At 36.9% G+C, this 22086-nt stretch overlaps 2 protein-coding genes across 2 annotated transcripts in view; one reads left to right on the top strand and one right to left on the bottom strand.

Annotated features, from left to right (window-relative positions):
* Positions 1-1942: 1942 nt before the first annotated feature.
* LOC133521109 (Bardet-Biedl syndrome 1 protein homolog) lies at positions 1943-14439 on the bottom strand. Its single transcript, XM_061855873.1, has 12 exons — positions 14163-14439; positions 13283-13501; positions 12624-12824; positions 11372-11473; positions 10254-10342; positions 9122-9275; positions 8565-8724; positions 8196-8264; positions 7097-7258; positions 5870-6003; positions 3931-4062; positions 1943-2697 (listed from the first exon to the last, which is right to left on the bottom strand). Exons 1-12 carry the CDS (start codon positions 14322-14324, stop codon positions 2431-2433), a joined length of 1851 nt encoding a protein of 616 aa, XP_061711857.1. The 5' UTR covers positions 14325-14439; the 3' UTR covers positions 1943-2430.
* Positions 14440-15349: 910 nt separating this feature from the next.
* LOC133521122 (ephexin-1) overlaps positions 15350-22086 on the top strand; it is a 166016-nt gene continuing 159279 nt past the window's right edge. Inside the window, exon 1 of the mRNA XM_061855889.1 lies at positions 15350-15439. The gene's annotated coding sequence lies outside the window, so the exon portion shown is untranslated. The remainder of the gene's footprint in view (positions 15440-22086) is intronic.

Genomic DNA, 22086 nt, shown 5'->3' with positions numbered 1-22086 from the left:
TTAACGTTTCGTAAATCACACATCCACATTTATCATAACAACAACCAACAGTAAAATCACGTTATAACAAACTAATAAAATCGCAACAAAAACTAAAACTTCGCAAATATCAACCAGGAACCATGGCCGCCCGTAACCAATGCGGGGACCATGGTTCCATCAAAGCTCATACACAACAACAACGCCGGGTCTTTAAAACTGAGCATCACCATTGTTTCGACTGATGGTGATGCCGGACCCGGCATCGCATAAAACATACAAAACCTTCGCAAATGTCACCTCGGGCACAGGGTCGCCCGTATCCCTAGCGAGGGCCCTGTGTCTTCAAATGACACAATAAACCTTTAAAAAAAAAAAAAAACCCTAAGTGCCTAAGCTGAAACGCCACGCTCCGCTCGCGCTTGGCGCTCGCTCGGTCCAAATGCTTTAATGTGAGGGCAGGATTACATAATGCATAATTTAGGTACCTAATATTAATATGCAATGCCAAAAGGTACACGTTGACAATGAGATATAATTTGCATACAAAACTTTGGACTTGCATTTGTCTAATGTCAAACGTTTTACAATAGTTTAGCATTGTTTTACATACATTATGTTGCTATGGAACGTGATGGTAAGGACATAGACCGGACGAATCAGTAGTACCTACGTACCCTCAGTCAGCCGGATAAGTAAATAAATATTATAGGACATTATTACACAAATTGACTAAGTCCCACAGTAAGCTCAAGCTACTTAGACAACGACATATATAATTTATAAATATTTACAAATACTTAAATAAATACTCAAATATCCATGCTCATCACACAAATAAATACCCTTACCAGGATTTGAACCCGGGACCATCAGCTTCGTAGGCAAGGTCACTACCCACTAGGCCAAACCGGTCTTCATAGTACGGTACTTACTTCATAGTAAGTAGTGACGACCGGTCTGGCCTAGTGGATAGTGACCCTGCCTATGAAGCTGATGGTCCCGGGTTCAAATCCTAGTAAGAGCATATATTTGTGTGATGAACACGGATATTTGTTTCTGAGTCATGGGTGTTTTCTATGTATTTAAGTATTTATAATTATATATTATATATATCATTGTCTAGGTACCTACAACACAAGCCTTATTGAGCTTACTGTGGGACTTAGTCAATTTGTGTAATAATGTCCTATAATATTTATTTATTTATTTATTTAAGTAGTAGCACGTATTGCTTAACCTTTTGAACGCCAGGAACACTGCCCACAGCGCCAAGGACAACTATATGTGTTATGGCGGACGCTGTCAAATAAACCTTGGCACATTGGAGTAAGGTTTATATTAGCTCCCTTGCGCCTGGGAGCTTGGCGTTTGAGTGATGTTTGTGTTTATGACATAATGCGTTCAAAGGGTTAAAATAGTGATGATCAACACACGACTCTAATTACCTAATTATGCTTTTACGAATTATTTTTGCCTCATAATGGGGTTACAGGTCAGAGTCCAAACTTTGAGGGCCGACAAATAAAAACATGTAGAGAATACTTAACAGGGTGAATCAACTTTTTCTTGTCTTTTACAAGAATTGCTCTTAATCATTATTAGTTAAACTTTTGTACGTTTTAACATGACTGTCAATTCTAGGATCGCTAAGCGTCATTAGCAAAAGTTGGATTTGCAATACCAAAACCAGCCATGTCCTGCATTTTAGGGTCTGAAGGAGGCATTTGCACCGTAGCCGCCAACACAGGGCCGCGTCTCCCCTCCTTTAGTAACAGTTTTTGACCAGCGCCCGCTCTCATCCTGCCCGGTTACGGAGCGGAAGAAAGTTTCGGGGTTCAGTTCGCTGTCGAAAACTTCTTCAACCTTGGTTGGGAAGCGGAGTTTGCTGTTTAGAACTAGGTGATTAGACCTTAAATATTAGGATCAGTGACTCCAAAGTCGATTCTACTCTGTGGTATTTCGACGAACGGTAGCTTTAAGGCACTACTACCGCCATCTCAACTGGAGCAGCAGTAAATTGTTTACCCAATTTCACGATAGATGTCGCTAGTAAGTTGTGTTGAAAAGCCTACATCGCGCTGTTAAGATATTTCCTAATTTAACGGGATCAAAGCACACCAACAGCCTCAACGTAGTCTTTAATTTATTTAATTAGGACCGTGCGCGTTGGAGAGTCTGCCATCTTGTGGCCTGAATCGGAACCATAAACATGTACATTTACACGTCACGAGTTTTCTTGTGCATAGTAGGTTCTGCCATCTTGTGGGCTACATCGGAACAATAAACATCACATTTACGGCTCGCTCCAAAAATCTGACGGCTCCTGTGCTGCCTCCTACAGTTCATGCACGCTCCCTATCGCGACATTCATTTGTACAGCTGTCATCCAATACAACCATATCTAAGAAACTTAATATCGTAGATGAATGACAATTTTAAAACTTTCATTCAAGAGTCGTTGGCAGCCCCAAAACCAGCCTCGTCCTGCATTTTATCATACGGCAGCATCATCGGGTCCGTCGGAGGCATCTGCACCGTGGCCGCCAACACAGGGCCCCTTTTCCCCTCCTTCAGTAACAGTATTTTGACGAGCGCCCGCTCTCCCCCCTGCCCGGTCACGGAGCGGAAGAAAATGTCCGGGTTCAGTTCACTGTCGAAGACCTCTTCGACTTTGGTCGGGAAGCGGAGTTTGCTGTTTGGGGCTAGGAGCGGTACCTGGAAAAAGGTTCGTTTATACAGTTTGGAAGAATTTATTGGGCCCTTGACTAACGAGGGCAATAGTAAAGATAGCTCATTTAGCATAATTTGATTTGTCCTGATCGTTATTTTGACCGCCTTTTAAATTTTACGTCCTCATTAAGTCATTATATACCTCGAATGTCCATGTCATGAGTGAATGTACATGTCGAATTTGACAGGGGTACGTCTCGTTTACCTGTCAAATTCGATATATATATATATATTAATTTAGAATAATTGTTTTTTGTTTCAAAGAGTATTGAATTCCACTTCACAGTTGGTCCCATTACTCCCATTATGTGAAGAGAATTGATTGTAATAAAGAGGTAAAATCTAAGAAAAATACGTAAGGGATACGTTTAGTGTAGTTTGACATCCAAAACAGATGGCGCTGTACTGCGCCATATGTTTTGCGGTCCCTGATTGTATTGTATTGTATTGTAGTTCGGGCGATTTTCCGCAACTCGACGACTGGCGCCTATTTTGCGGTCCCTGAATTGTCAAACGTCAACTTTTGACAATCAGAGTTACCGCCAAATTATGGAAGGTAGAGATAAGGAATGCAATCTCCATAGGCAGAATGCAAAGCATGCAAGTGCATGATGCAAGTGTCCAGTTATCATCAGCTATAAATAATAGTTCCCAATCTCTCCGGAGTAGCGCTAGAGTAGCTAAGAACCTAGGCGTTATTGACGGAGTGAAGTGCGCTGTCTATTTGTTTTTTTTTTTTCAAGTATTCTAGATATTGAAGCACCACCTATTTAAGGTTTTTTGATGACACTTTTTGGTATAAGGAGATTCCATTCCTTACCTCCACCTTCCATACGCAAAATGTATGGAGATGTATAGCGCCACGCCATCTCGTTTACCTACATGTCAAATTCGAAGCACGAAATACGAAATTGTCTTTGATTTTACACATCTTACTCAATCAGAATCAGAATCAAACTTTATTGATAAAATATAATTATTTTACATGTCAAGACATTATATGTATATATTTGTATCAATGTGTTAAAATTGTAACAAAATCATTATTTATAATATGCATTCCATGCATTACCATACCAGTGCTGCCATCTGTTAGTGCTAAGTAAAAACTTGCTACTCGATAACGGTGTATTTCGAATGAAATAAAATTAGTCTGCTTGCAACTGTCAACACGAGTTTTATTACAATGTATCTTTGGTAATACCCAATATTTCCCACCTTTATGTATGGCTGCGACACCTTGTAGTTGGAGGTGTGCACGTGGAACAGTATGGCGAGGCCGACCACGGCTTTTTCGCTGGTGTTTACAACTTCAAGCGTTACTCGGAACACTGGGCCTAAGCCTTCCACCTGGAATAGTACATTACGATACAAGTGCGAAAAATAGGAAATTCGAAACGAGTGGCGATAAATTAAAACACGACCGAAGGGAGTGTTTTAAATCGACACGAGTTGCGAATTACCTATTCGCACATGTATCGTACAACGTTTTACAGTACATATGGCCCTTTAAATGTTCGACACAGTAACATAATATGCTACTTCTCGCACTAGTGCTATAAAGTAGCCCCATATGTACTGTAAAGAGTTTTATACAACGTGGTACACCAGCCATTGTGGTACACAGGTCATACTGAGTAACTTTTACTATGGTACCAACACCGAAAACGCGAAAAAAAATTACTCTCATATATTTTGTCTGGCTGATGTTGATATTTTGTATTAAATTTTTTATCGTGATTTCGGGGTCAGTCTCATAGTAAAAGTTGCTCAGTATGATCACTTTCAGTGGCTGGTGTAACACGTTGTATATTTTATGAATAATTCCTTAGGTATATAGACATCGCGCTGGTCTGATGACAGAAACCAAAGATAGACTTACAAACTTGTATAGTCAGACCAAGCTAAGTTGGCAGCGATTTTGTCAGTCCTGACGGTGCAAGTTTTATTTTAAACGTCAAATTTCTATGAAATTATGACGTTTACTTGCCGTTTGCAGCGTCGACTATCAAAAATGTAAGTTTAAAAAAACTTATTTATTTTCTAAACCTGTTATAAACCTGATAGCAGCATGCCTGACGAGTTGTAAACCGCCAACGCCTACACAATTCTCGTTTATATGATGCGCCTCAAGAAGTCTTTGCCGCTGCGATTAGATATAAATAGTCTAGCGGTAAGGTGCGACTTGCAAACCGAAAGTCGTGGGTCCAACCCCAGCTCGTATCAATCGTTTTTCGGAACTTATTTACGAAACTCAATTTGATATTTACCAGACGCTTTTCAATGAAGAATGACATCGTGAGGGAATCAAAATTATCGTAGTAGTTGGAATTACTAATCACCCTCTGTAGTGAGCAATTGAAAGTATTAAACCCATAAAAAATATAAAAATCCCATTTTACAGTACTTTAGCAGCAAGCCTAATAGGTTAGAACCTCTAGGTTAGAGCTCTAGCACCTACGGAATTATCGCTCTCCTGATGCGCCTCTAAGAGTTTTCGCCGCTACGAGCTGTAGGCAACTCATGTCTTGTTGAGAATATGTGCATACCTGATAATGATATATGGAAGAGGACATAACTATTATCGTTGGTACTAACCTCAGCTCCTAGCCTGATAGGTTCTAGAGCGCCAACGCCTACGGAGTTATCGCTCTTCTGATACGCCTCTAGGAGAGTTTTCGCTGCTGCGAGCCGCAGGCGGCTCATCTCTTGTTGGAACAATATGTACATACCTGAGAATGATACATGGAAGAGGACATAAGGATACATCTTGTCGTTGGTACTAACCTCAGCTGCTAGCCTGATGGGTTCTAGAGCGCCAACGCCTACGGAGTTATCGCTCTTCTGATGCGCCTCTAGGAGAGTTTTCGCCGCTGCGAGCCGTAGGCGGCTCATCTCTTGTTGTAACAATATGTACATACCTGAGAATGATACATGGAAGAGGACATAAGGATACATCTTGTCGTTGGTACTAACCTCAGCTGCTAGCCTGATGGGTTCTAGAGCGCCAACGCCTACGGAGTTATCGCTCTCCTGATGCGCCTCTAAGAGTTTTCGCCGCTACGAGCTGTAGGCAACTCATCTCTTGTTGAGACGATATGTGCATACCTGAAAATGATATATGGAAGAGGACATAACTATTATCGTTGGTACTAACCTCAGCTGCTAGCCTGATGGGTTCTAGAGCGCCAACGCCTACGGAGTTATCGCTCTTCTGATGCGCCTCTAGGAGAGTTTTCGCCGCTGCGAGCCGTAGGCGGCTCATCTCTTGTTGAAACGAAATGTGCATACCTGAAAAATAAATGCGACGACCGGTTTGGCCTAGTGGGTAGTGACCCTGCCTACGAAGCTGATGGTCCCGGGTTCAAATCTTGGTAAGGGCATTTATTCGTGTGATGAGCATGGATATTTGTTCCTGAGTCATGGGTGTTTTCTATGTATTTAAGTATTTATATATTATATATATCGTTGTCTAAGTACCCTCAACACAAGCCTTATTGAGCTTACTGTGGGACTTAGTCGATTTGTGTAATAATGCCCTATAATATTTATTTATTTATTTATTTTAAATGTATATTATGTACTACCTCTACCGACGACATTTTGGCGCCCTAAAACCCCCTTATTTTTAACTTACCAATACAAAAATATTGTTTATTTATTTCATTCCAAATTATAAAATAAATTGTTCATAATGTGTAGGTATCAAATTTTGAAATGTAGGTACCAAATTCATCAAAACAAGTTCAACTGCTTCGTGTAACAAAAAACATGCATAAATCAAAACTTTTTACTATACTAACTTACACACTTAAAATGTTCGTAGAAGGTGTTCATGAATATACCCAGAACACGATATTCAGAACACTCGGCCGAATTTGACCTTCTCATAAAAACGGAATTTCGTTCTCATTTTAAAACCACGTGTTGGATTGTAATGAAACTTTGCGGTATATCTATGCCTGTAAGTAGTTTATAGCTCCAATTTATAAAACAAACGAAACAGAGCAAACATAAGTATTGTATGAAAAACTTAAAACCGCTGTATTTTTATAACTATATGGTATCTGAAACTACATACACTAATTACAGGCATAGATATACCAAGACGTTATTTCTATTCCATCTCATAAGACAAATTACCTACATAAGCTTTTACTCCTTAAATAATAAATGTCTGTAATATTTATGAACACTTAACCTGCTAAGTTACTTCAGGGCTCCTACCGGGAAAATCGAAGTTCGTCAATTGCGGGCATTTTCTCTGTCACTCTAATTACGTCTTAGTAAGAGTAAAAGAGAAAGATCCCCACAATTTGCGAATTTCGGTTTTCGCGGTAAGCCCCCTGTTCTGTAATAAAATACTCAATTTGAAATGGCTTACCAACAGCGTTTTCTCTTTCTCTTACGCTCTGCTCCAAAAATAACTTGGACTTCTTGGGTATCATCCACGGCTTCCCAGCGTTAGGCGCGGAGGATTCTATGCCCACACCGTGTCCGTTGAAATCTGCTGTCCTCTTCAGAATTTTTATCATTAGATGGCCGCCTGCAAATGGGAAAACGATCTTAAAAATAAAAAATACGCTTCGCCCACCACACGCTATACGTGCGCGGCAAGTCAAAATGAACCTTGTCGGAATGCACAAAGGTTCATAGTAGGCTGCAGCCACTCAAGTCAGTTGGCGTCGTTAGTAGTCGTGCCCACAGCGCCAAGGACACATAGGTGTTATGGCGGACGCTGTCAAAGTAACATTCACACTTTCGATTAAGGTTTATAATTTTATATGTGGCTTTCCATCACAGAAGGGACCTTATGCTTCAAGTGCAATAAGGCCCATTGTATCTGAAATTCCAACAGAAATTTTGATAGAATGGTCCTTATTGCACCTGAAGCATAAGGACCTTTCTCTGATGGAAAGCCACATATTAGCTCCCTTGCGCCCGGGAGCTTGGCGTTTGAGTGATGTTTGTGTTTATTATATAAAGCGTTCAAAGGGTTAACGAAAGTAACATACAGATTGTCACCGTCGATATTTTATTTTTATTTATGGAGGTTCATCAATTCTGTTTTACTAACTAATAATACTTATTACTGGTTTATGATTATCTTCAAAACATTTTTGTAAAGTGGGGTGACTTTGAAATGCAGGGGCGACTTTGTAAATTCAGTTTCCCTCATGTCGCATATATTACTTTTGCGTAGAGACTACATCAATTTTTTCAGCTAGCTTTGCGAAGTTATTTATAATATAATTTAAGCTAATTAAGTTTTAAGTGCGTTTAAGACTTATTAATTATACCTAGGTTTTATCATACCTCACATTAAACTTATTTTTTATTAAGTAAGGATATTAATGTATGGAGTAAGCACTAAGCTTACTTTATGATCAAACTAACCTGTTTTCTTGCCTAAAATTTTGGTAGAAACAGTAAATGTTCTTGAGTGAACTAGCAGAGTATTTCTGCAGCTACTAGATACTTACTTCCTGTGACAATAATGAAGACGTGCTCCTCTCGTCCGAGCTGACCAAACTTTAGGACTGACGCCACATCTGAAAGCAACAAACAGTGAACACTTTTGATCTCAAAAGGGTAAAACGTTCGTCATTAAACGGGGTAAATTTGAAAGTAATAAGTATTTGCTAAACTAGAAGCATTTTTTATACTGCTATAGCAACAGGACGCAAGATGCCTAGGTGAGCGCTAAATTAATTCGTTTTCAAAGTTACCCGAATGCACCTTATTTACTTTTGGAAGCACGTTTTACAACTCTTCATTGTGATCCTCCTTGATAGGTATTTTGAACAAATAATTATCTATTAGCCTTGCTACTTTCGTACTAATATGGTTACCTCTAACAAAAATAGTATCTCTTCGTGCCTTCCCATCATACAGATGAACGTGGCCAGAAGCAAGCGACACAGCTATTAATGTAGCCCCGAGGTGCGATATCGCCACTAGCGATATGGCAATAGGCCGATGCTCTAGGTTTAGAGACCACTGCTTTTTCCCCTGTAAGTATGTGACTCATTTAAACGAAGAAATACTTAGTTTCACGGATTTCCAAAGCTAGAGAAAAGATACAACAAATTGTGCCATTAAAAACGCTAAGCGGTAAGATCGAACGAGTTTTCATTGAGATTTCTGGCCTATTTGCCAGCTCTAAGGACATCTACGTGTTGGCTTTGGCTCCGCGCACGCGTCTTATACGTCCGACACACCATTTTTTTCCGTGATGGAAAAGACATTACAGTATAGTATGGAATAGTATTGAAAACCACTTCGGTTTAAATATGACCTCAGCGATCTAATAATTAACATTTATCGGCGCATATAAACATTAAGCTGCTGATTTCAAGATTTGGTCACAGTCACCCCAGTAACCAAAGTATCACCGTTTATAACATACCTTCTTACTATAACAGGTGAGCGTATTATCGGCGCATATAGCTATTACGCTGCTGTCTGCCGGCATCACTTCAATGGCAATGATATGTTCCTCCGTGTTCAACAGAATCTTTCCTTCATTCCAACCCCTCTTTATTAGACACACTGATTTCTCTCTGAAATTGTGAAACTGTCATGTGATTTGTTTTGTATTAGGAGTCTGCCATTAAATTTTAATGGTTAATTCAAACCTTGGCCATTCATTTTTTTGAGAAGTGAAGTTTTGCGAAGAATTGGAAAACAATGTGAAGTGATGGAAAACAATGTGAAGTGACGAAAAACAATGTGAAGTGATGGAAAACAATTTGAAGTGATGGAAAACAATGTGAAGTGATGGGAAACAATTTGAAGTGATGGAAAACAATGTGAAGTGATGGAAAACACACCTTGTTTTCCATCACTTCCAGTGTTGGGAAGATTAACCGCGGTAGAGTGCGCTCATTTGGCAAAGCAATTGGACAAGTGTTGCAGTAGACCGCGAGATCAAAGATTTATGTAACTCCGTATAACTTATCTTCGACTTATCGTCTAAGTAAAACACGTGCCGCAGAAATCACACCTTTGGCCCATACTCGGTTAGATAGCGACACCGACACGTATTTAATAATTTTAACACATCAGTGAAAAAACATGGGTATATGACTTTGACCCATGTTCTAAAAATAATAAAATAAAGTCATTTGTATATTGATATTTCATATTTTGAAATTTTTATTCATTTTAATTTTTAGTTTTAATCCTATGTCGAAAGATGGCAGTAAATTTACAGTGACTACAAAATTTACAATGACAATAACCCTTTACACACTCTATCTCTTTGGCGAGATCAAACCTCGCTTGAGTGCTTGGGTTGGGGCGATAACTTTTTTGCATTTTTAACGTATAGGCTGGACTTCACATTAAGCGGGTCCGCAATACGCGCCACCGCAAACACCGTCAAAAAAAACCGCGTTATAGTGAATAGGGCGAATAAGTGACTTTTAGTGAATTTAAATCATTTTTGCTTGTGCTGTGTTTAGTATCAGTGAGCATAAAATATCAAACTTTATACATATAAATTGTGCATGGTGCATTCAATAGCCATAGCAATTCACCTCGTCGCCACAGTAATTCTATAGTCTACGCTGTACAGTCCCGTTGCTACCATTAGATAAGGCGTTTTTCTCACATTACACAGCTTTGCCTGTATTAACGAATAATAAATTACGAGTGCGAAAAATATGAAATTCGCAACGAGTGGGGATAAATTAAAGCACGACCGAAGGGAGTCTTTTAAATCGACACGAGTTGCGAATTACATATTCGCACATGTATCGTACAACCTTTTACAGTACATATGGCCCTTTAAATTTTCGACATATTTACGTAATGTGCTAATTATCGCACTAGTGCGGTAAAATACCATATGTACTGTAAATAAAAATGAACAACACTTTCACTTTAGTTTATAATTTAAACCTCTTATTCATAAACGTGTACTAAAGTTACGATGCCGCTTATCATCGTTTGTCCCTTTCCAACATAACAATACAACAATACGTCGAAAAGGGACAAACGATGATTAGCGGCATCGTAACTTTAGAGCACGTTTATGAAAAAGGGGGTTAGTGACTTATTTTAGGTTGCCCTGAGTGTATTAGCATAGACAATGAAATACGAAAACGATTGAAGTGGTGTAAAATATTGAAGCTGCAGTTGACAGCTAAAGTAAGTGACGCTAGAAGGCCCAGATATTATGCGATATCTATAGGCCGTCAAGCTTTACCTAATGTTTGACAGCACCATACAGCGCCATCTAGTTTAATTTTCAGAACTGCTGCTACAATATTCTACACTACTTTACCAGTCTCAGTATTCCTTCATCAGTTTAAAACAAATATGTAATGATATTGATAGTCAATAATTCAGGGATCGGAAACCGGTATTTTTTTGTATGGGAACGAAAACGGTAATTTTTTCGTTCTTTGTTAATTATTTCATTTATAATCGGGCAATCTAATAATACGATATATCTAAAAATACAACTGAGTCCTACATTTTGAGTATAAAATAAACCGAAATATATGGTTATTTCGTTGTTTTTGCAAAAAACCGGTTCCGATCCCTGCAATAATTAACGTGTCAAACGTTAATAGTAATACAGAATACAGGACGGTTTTATGCAAACTAAACGTGTAACGAAATCTTAGATAATACTGCAAAACTCTTTTACCTGTGATAACTGATGAAACATCTGCGATTCCAGTACGAAAACATCTCCATCTTCCGTTCCAACGACCAAACACGCAGCGGCATGCTTGTCCACCGAAGCCAACTTGTAAGATAGAAGGAAAAATATAAAGTTTAACACCAATTATTACCTATAATGACATAATATGTATACCTATATACATACTTATCCAAAAACAGGTAAAGCCTGACCAGTTATATATGATCAGAATGACTTAATGATTGAATTGTATAGGTAGTTTTAAGTAGTCTAAAGTTTAGTTTGTAATGCTCAATGTACCTCTTTTACATTTGAAGCAAAAGTTCACTAGCGAGCAAAGGGTGCATACAGCCCGGCTCAAGTAAAATCCATTCCAAAAAAAAGGGCGATTGTAGGGATAATGAAGACAAGTGGTGGCCACAGGAACTCTCTGATAAAACAACGCAACCTAATTGTTTCGGTTTGATAATTACTAGTGGGCTGTTGATAGAAAAGTACAGTCAGCGATAAAAGCTTGCATCATAAATTGATCACGCACCATATTGCGGAATTTCATTGGAACTAAATTTTTCATACTAAACTGAATTGTCACCCTATACATAAGAATAAAAGCGCCCTCTTGACAATGAACATATAAGTATTTCTGGTCGGTCTTTAGGAACAAACCAAGATAAGTTATCAGCGATTTTAATACCTCAGACGTTGCACGGGTTATTTTAAACGTCAAACTTCTATGAAATTATGACGTGTACTTGACACTTGCACCGTCTGGGCTATCAAAATCGCTGCCAACTTATCTTGGTCTGACTCAAGGGTAATCTAATTCCGGGGCAAACAACCGAATCCGACACAAGACCAGACGATTCAACGGAGAGGAGAATATGTGAGTGATAAAAACTAGGTATATGATTTATACATTCGCGCCAGCAACTGTAAGATTGTTCTGTCAAATTCTAGAAACGAGTAAACAGAACTAGATAATAAATAAAAAATAAATAAATATTATAGGGACATTCTTACACAAATTGACTGAGTCCCACATAAGTCTAGAAGGCTTGTGTTGTGGGTACTCAAAACAATGTTATATATAATATAAAAATACTTAAATACATAAAAAACATCCATGACTCAGGAACAAATATCTGTGCTCATCACACAAGATATTTAGATATCTCTCTATTTACAAGGGTAGAGTTAAATATTGTTTTTTTTTTTTTAAATGTAAGTATCTAGCAAATAATGTTATTATAAGTACCTTCATGCTGGTAACACAAGTGATCTCTGGTAGCACCATCGCCGGCAGATCTGGAGACTGTTCAAGATACTCCAACTGCTGGTCTGTGCTCATGTTGAGGAAGTTCAGTGACTGCTGGCTGAGAGTCTTCTCTGGGAAGTGTTTTAGGCTGTCGGTGTAGGATTTGATGGAGGCAGGGTTTTGATTGGTTGGGGTAAGGAGCTGAAAAATATAGTTAGTGTCAGTGACAATTAGATTAACTTTTACTTAATGTTTTAAGAAAATATTACCTTTAGGAATAGTAGTGCAGAAATGCTTTCTATTGAACAACAGAAGTGCTTAATCAACTTAAGTAAGTTTTATGCCAAAAATATCATTTTTAGTACAAGCTTTTCTCCAGTCCTTTTTACCACAGGCAACTAATACTCATCGAGAAATCAGAAACCAAAAATCATTGCATTTAAGAGACAATTCTAAGAATCGCAAGCACAATTAGGTTGTGTTGTTTTATCACAGAGTTCCCATAGCCACCTCCTGTCTCCATCATTAGATCAGCTCCATGGTACCATAATCTTGCATTGTCACCCGACTTACAATCCTATGCAAATTTTTGCCATAAACTTATTCTTAGTGTTTGTTAGTGAAATTTTGTGCAGGTAAAAAAACGTTATTACACCAACCTGTTTCCAAACCTCAATCTCACTAGCATTAAGGTCCACACTAGGCAGATAGTACTTATAGAAGAGCTTCATATTCCTATAAATGTAGATACAAGAGCTGAACGCTACGGCAATGACCGGGAGACTGCGGGGCACATTGTCATTGGTGTAGACACTGACAACTGCTAGCGGCAGGTCGGGGAGCACCATATCGGACACTTGAGTTACGCCTTGGAAGATCTGAAATATAGGTAAACATGGATTAAAGCTTTTAATGTTTAAAACTTGTTCAACTAGAAAAAAAAATACAATCTAGTATTCACATGTAGCTCTTGTAACACTCTAGTTTGCTTTTTACTGTGCTATGTCCTAAATTTGTGTGCTCTAGTAACATAGTAACATTTGATATTTTTAATAGAAATCAACAAGTGTTTTCTAGATAAGCAGCAGTCTACAACTTTCATCAACAACTAAAAGGTTTTCTTTAATGAATGACTCACTTAGTATAAGTAGTTTAAACTTGACTTTGTACTTTAAAATAAGGTTCTAATTAGAATAGGACAAAAAGTTATTTTTAGAGACTGTGAGGAAAGAGAAGAGTGGAATATAAGGGAACCAATAAGGATAAGAATTCGTTTATTTTAATAACAAAACTTCCGTGAGACAGACATATTAAATATGTTACAACGGGTCACTCACGTCTTTAGCATTTTCGACTTAAAGTACATGAGTAACCCGTTGTAACATATTTAATAAATTCGTTTATTGTTTACTGTGTCAAACAAGATATTAAACTGATACATAGTCACAACGGCTACCCTTTTCGGGTATACAATATTACAAATAATATATTTTATGACTCTTCTCTTTCCGCACAGACTCTACACCAATCATATCTTACCCTCAATTTGGGTCCATCCTCTTCCCTCCCTAAATCTCCCATTAGTAACCTATATTCGTTGTCATTGTGCAAGTCCACCAAGCACAAGTTGGACGGCAGCGCGTTGAGATCCACGTCATCCGTGCCCACTTCCACGTCCAACCAACGGGTCATGCTGCTCATGATTTAATTAACTAATAACAAAACAATTATTATACTCTGGAATAAAATTAAAGTTACGATTACGACGCAAAGTTTTGATGTTTACATGCCGTAACCATGGTGAGGTGAACTGAATGTGTCAGTGTCAATTACTTTGACATTAGTTTTTGTGAGTTACCATGTACTACTTGCAAAAAATCCTGAAATTAGAATTTCGTTTTCATAATATTATCTTAGATAAGTAAGACACTCATTTTTTGGAGTCGTGTAAAAATTAAAATTTATTTGTCCAATTTTGTAGAACTAAGCTCTCGTTTTTGTACAAAACTGGCACAAAAACATGATCATTGGCTAGTCAATTGAACTGTCATTTTAGTAATTGGAATATTATATAAGGGACAAGAACATGCTACTCAATACTGAACTGGTCACAATGTCATAAAATAATGTATAAAATTTGCAGAGCGATGCGATGTAGTCGATGAATATTATAAAACACATAAGATAAATGTTTCGCAACTAGTTTAAACGTCTCTCTTCTCTTTTTTAATTCGTTCCCACGCTTTAATTTTCGAGATATATTTTTGCTTAGTGTGCTTCCTTGTTAACAATCTTTATTAACTAATTATCAAAGTGTTGCAAATAATGAAATCCTGGTAACTCAATAGCTGTCAGTCTGTCACAGTGACAGCAGATTCGATTCGTAATGACTGTAATGAGCGTAAGATTGGGATTTAAAATGTTGAAGTAATAATCCTTCAAATATTTTTAGAATATTGGTTCCATATGATATTTATTACTATAAACCAATGAATTTTAACTTGCATATTCTGTTCTTTCATATATGATTTTTTGACATAGTAGTAATAAAAAGATCAAAGTTAATCTAAAACTATTGTATGATTTGGACTAGAACGCTAATGACTTTGACTTGCTAATGGCTGAATTGGACATTGACATACAAATATTACAAATAAAAACAGTTTTGTTTGTTTTTATACTTAAGAGTTTTTTGGTTTGTTGTTTCAAAGATATAATTATGTGAAACTTTCTATGTTTAATTTTGATAAATGTTTGATCTCTTTACATCCAGTATAATGTGAGGTGTTATTGCAGCCCTGTTGCTGTTCAGATTGGTAAGTTTTTGATATAGGTAATAGTAATACAGTACCATTCGCCTTTATGATTCTAGACCTTAGACTGTTGTAATTAAAAAAAAAAGTATAAAAAGTACTTACATTTAAAAAAACATGTGATCTAATGCAGAAAGCAGATTGCAAAAGGTCATTTTCTGATAAAAATCTGAATTGAACTTTGTGTGTGTGTTATCTTATCAGATATAATGTAGTTACTTTCTGTAAACTTTAGCTAACATGTTTGAAGATTATGGGCATTCTGGTGAAATTGATTTTACATACTTAATATAAATCTCCTTAAAACAACCCCATTTTCATTACTATGGTACTTTATTCTTATTAGAATCGCTTTTTTTCTAACACTAATTTATGAGACTGTTATACTTGCAATAACAATTTTGTTTATTGATCACCAACACTGTAAACACTGTACACTGTAAAGAATAAACAGAACAAAACTTAGAATCTGAAAAATAGTAGGACTATGTGTGTCTTTTCAAAAAGAAGCAATATTTTCCAGACAAACTTGTAGTCAAAATGGCAATTTCCTTGATCTTCCATACATTTAGGACATAATTATAACTTGTAGTTAAACAAGATTCCTGAATAACTATTGCAGCGAGCGAAGGCATATATTACATATATTTTTTATAATTATATCTGAAGGCCTGAATACTAATGCAGACAGTTTACTTGGTATGTTAATGATCTTATCAGATTTGTTGTAATTGTAATCTATTTTCCCATGCTTATTAACAAATAAACTCAGGAGGACCTTGGAGGTCAGAATTTAGATATTCTTATTTACCACAGTTTTTTACAGTTCTTAGTTTATAGTATAGTTAATATAAATTATTATTGTAATTTGAATGTTCTGATGTGTAAAATTATTATTTTATAAATAAATTAATTGAATTGAATTGGAGATCGACCCTGCATGCCAACATTTTTCAAATATGGCACATTTTTCTACTAACATAATTGTTAGACTCTAATTATATACATCATATTTTAACCATTTCAGAATAATGTAAATTGCTATGCCCAACTAAGGGCAATACAATTCATAACAAAGATATTTTTATTGCTGTGGAGATTAGATAAACACAGATGCTTGTGTTGCTTCATGTACCATATTTGCTTATATCCGATAGATTAAAATGTACTGTAATAGCCCATTTTTTTGAGGAAGTTGATTTATTTATCAACAAGAGGATGCCTATAATGGATTTCCCCATTAATTCTAGAAGATATAATTGATATAAGATATACTTGAAGTATAATGGAAATAGGTAGGCTACTTAATTTTTATTTTCTTAACTGTTTTGCACAAGAACAAGTTTTCTTTGCCAGTAAAATATTCAGGCAAATGAGAAATTTCCAAGTGACCAGTTCTCATTTCTTTCTTTAGTCGATTTGTAGGAACAGGAATAAAAAAATAAAATTAAAAATTAATAAGTTTAGGGATTTATGCAGATAGATAAATAAATAAACCTGTGTAAAACAACCCAAACAACAGTTACTATTACTACATAAACTTAGCTACACCAATTATGAAATCAGAATTTTAGATCATAAAATTTTTATTCCATATTACAGTACAAGTACAACCACCTGCTTATACCTTCTGGATGACTCATCGATCGCCCTAACGGCATTCCCTAGGAACCTGTACCATTATCCATGCAGTTAACCGTAAATAAACCTTATTGTAAATGTATAAGGTCTACCTATGATCAGTTATATTGCTGTTTACCTTTTCATAAAACCACTCGAGTAGAAATTCGTGGACACAGATGGTTAACCAATCGTATGCCTTATTGCAACCAGATAAGGACTATTAACGGTTAGATAAGAAATCTTTTCCTGTTATATGCCATTTTCAGTTGAAAAGATCATTGCGAATCTACATAGGTACCTATAGTTTTAACAGACAGAGATTCAGCAAATATTTATAAGCTCTTTTGGCATTAGCGAGGCCGATTTGCCCGCGTTGCAATACCAGATAGTCTTAACCGACATAGTTTACGGGAACGTTTGTAGATGTTTTGGTTCCAATAGTCTCTGGTTTTATTTTATTCGTGTCTAAAGGAAACGGCGGCTGACTCACCAACCAGTCTGTGAATACAGACTTGGCTATCATAGCGGTTAGTCAATAGCCAATAATTACTGATGTAGTGTATCAGGTGGTAAAACAGGACCAGTATAATGGTCTTTGAAAGGGTAAATATTAACATAATTAAGGGATTATTTGTTAAGTATTTTTAGTTTTAAATGTGTTATTTATTGGTCGTTCTTCTGTCTCATACTTTGAGGTAGGTACCTAAATGTGTGGGCCTCAATTTACTGGTCTGTTATAGTGTTGATTAAAACTCGACTCAGTTTTTCAGACTCACGAGTTCTTTTCAACTTGTTAGAGACCCCTTTTATAGAGACTTGAGTCCATTTCAGAGAACTCTCAATTTTTTTCTTTTCGAAATGCATTGTTTTTAAGTATTACTCGTGGATTAGGTACACAAATCATACAATAACACATAATTTCTTTACTGTTATTTAGTTAAAACCTAAAAAATTGTTGACGGGAGTTTTTATTTGGAGGCTCGAGTCCTTTTGAGTTGCTCTTAAAAAACACTCAATAAAGGACTGGCCTCGGGACTGAATAACTCTAAGTTTTTTAAGCGCCAAGTCTCGTAAAAACAAGTCGAGTTCTTCAAATTCAGACTCAATAGACTCGAGTCCCTGCCAACACTAGTCTGTTCACCATAAACGCTCAAAATAAGTAATTGTAGGTTCAATTATCAAGTAGTCTACTCGCTAAGGTTTCGTTTCTTTATTTTCGGGAATATTTCGTACAGTGCACGGTGATTGTTTTCTTAATATTTCTCATCATATAAACATGCTAAGGTCCTATTAACCTAATATGAGGTATTCTAGACACGTATTTTGTCTATTTCTTTCTCAACCAAGCTTCTAATCCCAGCGTCCAAGATGGAATAAGAGTTCAACATGATATTCATAATAGTATAAAATTATTAATAGTGATACTATTATTTGCAAATCATTTCAGAGAAAGGCTCCTATTACATCACCAGAAACACAGCCTTAATAAAAAAAGCCCCAGGAGGTCGTATTCTCGAAACCATTGCGAATCAGAGTTTTAGCGAACTGTATTCTCTGCTCCCTAAAATAACTATTGGCTCTGTGAGCTAAAAAATCCTCCTACCTCGCGATAAGCTAAAACAATGTAAAAATAAAAAAATACTTCTTCGTTGGGTCATTAAATATCATAGCGAACTCACAATCGTCTTAATTGCTATAGAGGTGCTTAAATACCCTCATACTGGCGATCTTTATGCCAGCCACCTTCATATTGAATTTTTCAAAAAGAAAAACTACAGATTTTTTTTAATACCACGACGGTGGCAAACGAACATACGGCCCGCCTGATGGTAAGCAGTCACCGTAGCCTATGGACGCCTGCAACTCCAGAGGTGTTACATGTTTTATCCAAGTACCGAACTTGCTCACAAAACTTTCAAAATCGGTTAAGAATTGCGACCTGTAGAGGAGAACATCCTGACATACGAAAGCATTTTTGCCCAAGTTGAAACAAAGACCGTGGCTGACGCTTGGTCAATTAAAATGGCTTTTGAATTCGATAAAACGAGTGTTCATAATAACTCATATTCCATACCTACTGATCAAGCTAGATTACTAAACATCTAATTAGGAGTCATAAAACAAACCGCTTTTCCACTTCAATACTGCTATAACATCAAACCTCTACGTTATAATCGACCTTATTGAAGACACACCAGAACTGTTTTTGGCTTGACAACTAGATGTTTGAGACTAAATATTGAATTAGCAGGTATGTATGTGAGATGGTATCAGAGTACCAAGGCGAGACAATGGGAAAGCGGCCTCCGGCCTCGATATCTCCCGGTTACGAAACGGCCTTGCTACTGTTTGTTTTCAGATTTGCATTATGATTGAATTTAGGTGACACGGCATTGGTTTTATTATAATTGCTCTGTAATATGAATCATGAACAATAAGTGTTATTTAATGTGCATCACAATTCCAGGGCCCGTTTTTGAATACCTTCTATATAAGTGCGGTGACATTGACTACATAATCAGGGAGACCTCACATTCTTTAATAATTATCATGAATATCTGAAGCTGTTTGATTTTTCTTTCAGTAGTAAGTAAATTCAGTATTTATGTAAATTAATGCAGAGCCTAATAGCCACATTTTTTTTTCTTTTTTTCCCTTGCCATCTTTCATGTGTTCTTCTGGTGGAAGGACTTTTAGGAAAGGGACCCTATTGGGGATACTACTTTGGGATATAAGTTTGTATGTGAAAGGACTCCGTCAACAATTTTGTAGGTCTTATCTAAGTACTAGTAGCAGTCAAGAAAGTAAGCGTTATGGTACTTATGGTGTAGCCAACCCATGAATTTTACACGGAAGACAATGCATTTTGTATTCTTTTATTTGTAAAAAAAATAGTGTTCTCTTTCTGAATAGGAGTCAAGTCTCTACAAAAGGCTATCCTATATTATCGTTTTTAATTTCAACAGACATTTATAAAAATGATTTTACGACAAAAATTACCTATAAAATTGCATGTTAAAACTTAATGACATTCGGCCATTTTAAGAAAAAAAAAAACAATTTGACATTTAGTCATTTTGGGACTAAGTTTTTTTGTGAAATGAAACCAAAGCCATTCATTGGCCAATCTATAATTTGTTCTCTGAACATTCCCACTGGATTCGTCACAAAGACACGCACAACTCCAAAATGAAACCAATACACCGGCAAATTGGTTGCAAATGTTCGCAACGGCATGCGCCGGCGACGGAAATGGCATCTGCTGCACTGCACGTTATGTAACTCGTTACTTTTTATCCGCAGCTTTATATACAATACGAGTAGAGTAACTTCTGTTCAAAACTAATCAAACTGCACATTTTTTTTAGTTTCGGTTCATCAAACAGGCAATGGCAGGCACTGAAAGTAAGCTGAAAAAGAAGCGAGGACATTATGTGCATTGTGAGGTGCGGTGTAAAGCGACTATTCAGAAATTAACGCGACAAATATGAGGTTTTTGAGTTTTGGGCGGCTCCTAACATCTGATCATTAAAATTAAACTCATGTGCGAATTAGGAATGCTTTGAATATTTTGTCTTCGTTGCCTGTTTCTACAGTTGACTGTCCATAATATTTATTTACAGTACATATGGTGCTGCTTTACTGCACTAGTGCGAAAATTAGCATACTACGTTACTGTATCGAACATTTATTTATTTTTATTTATTTATTTAAACTTTATTGCACAATACATGAAGAGTAAAAATGGCGGACTTAATGCCAGAAGGCATTTAAGGGGCCATATGTACTGTAAAACGTTGTACGATACATGTGCGAATAGGTAATTCGCAACTCGTGTCGATTTAAAACACTCCCTTCGGTCGCGTTTTAAGTTATCGCCTCTCGTTCCCAATTTCCTATTTTTCGCACTTGTAACGTAATGTACTATTATTTAATTGTACATACTATTTGTATTCTCCTTCCTCAATTATAATATGCATGTTAAACGAAAGTGATATCACAAAGACAGCGCTGGCAAGCATATATAAGCACAGAGGTAAGGACCTATTCCTAAAGCACCGGATGGAAGGTCGACTAAGATCAAATCATGTGCATATAAGTCGTCGCATAATGAGAGAAATTGTTTCAGGTATAGGTTAATTGCATCACCAAGAAAGTTAAAACAATGTCATAATTATCTACAATCTGTAGTATGTACCTTACCGCAATAAAGTCATCAAAGAAGCTACAAACGAATTTAACAAATGATTTTACAGCTACATGGTTGCAGTTTGCAGTGTTCAGATAATTGACATTCTGAGACAATAACGGAGAAACTAGATTCTTCAGCATAAATTAAGTCGATAATTCTCGAATAGCAGTGAACCGAGTTAATTTAAATTCGAAGTAACTGTTTGAATGGTTGAGAGTAAAAAGTGTCGGGTTTTTGCAGTAATCTTGCTCGTTCGACAGGAAACCGAGCGATCATCGCATTCCTCAGATGTATCGGGATGTGAAATGTAACCATTATTGGAGCATACTCATATCTGTAACAACAGATCTATTGCAAAATCTTACTTACTACACGGAAGATACTGTTCAGATTTCAATACAATGATAAATCGAACTGTGATTTTGTGAAGGTTTGTGTTTGTATCCGTCATGCATTAGCGTTAAATTATGTATTACAGTGAAGGTATCTCGCTCTTACTTTTTCTAGTATTTCCTCAGGAATTGTAATTTCCGTGAGATGAAGATCATAGGATAATAGAAATATCGGACGAACACGAAAACAGAGGACTCAGGTGAGCGCTGGGTAGCGGGGTGGGAGCGTAAAGAGGAAGTGGGGGTCAATTTCGCTTCCTTTACACTCCTATCCGAACTATAGGCGGGAAAAAAACTGTAGGTATTGTTTCCTTAATTGCCCTATAATTTCTATAGCAAATAAGCTCCCACAATCCGTTCTGCTAGTCACGGATTCACCATTCGCCACTCACGTCCTCGAAACAAATGAACCCTCGTAGACGCCGAAACCGTACCGTTTCACG

This window comes from Cydia pomonella, chromosome 9 (genome assembly GCF_033807575.1).
Source record: "Cydia pomonella isolate Wapato2018A chromosome 9, ilCydPomo1, whole genome shotgun sequence".
Lineage (NCBI taxonomy): Eukaryota > Metazoa > Arthropoda > Insecta > Lepidoptera > Tortricidae > Cydia > Cydia pomonella.
Note: the sequence above shows the minus strand (reverse complement) of the source record. Positions and strands in the feature narration are given on the sequence as shown.

Coding starts and splice junctions, on each gene's coding strand:
- LOC133521109 (XM_061855873.1), bottom strand. CDS start 14,324: ATGAGCAGCATGACCCGTTGGTTGGACGTGGAAGTGGGCACGGATGAC. Junction 13,502..14,162: donor AGGATGGACCCAAATTGAGG/GTAAGATATGAT, acceptor CCTATATTTCAG/ATCTTCCAAGGCGTAACTCA. Junction 12,825..13,282: donor AGATTGAGGTTTGGAAACAG/GTTGGTGTAATA, acceptor TATATTTTTCAG/CTCCTTACCCCAACCAATCA.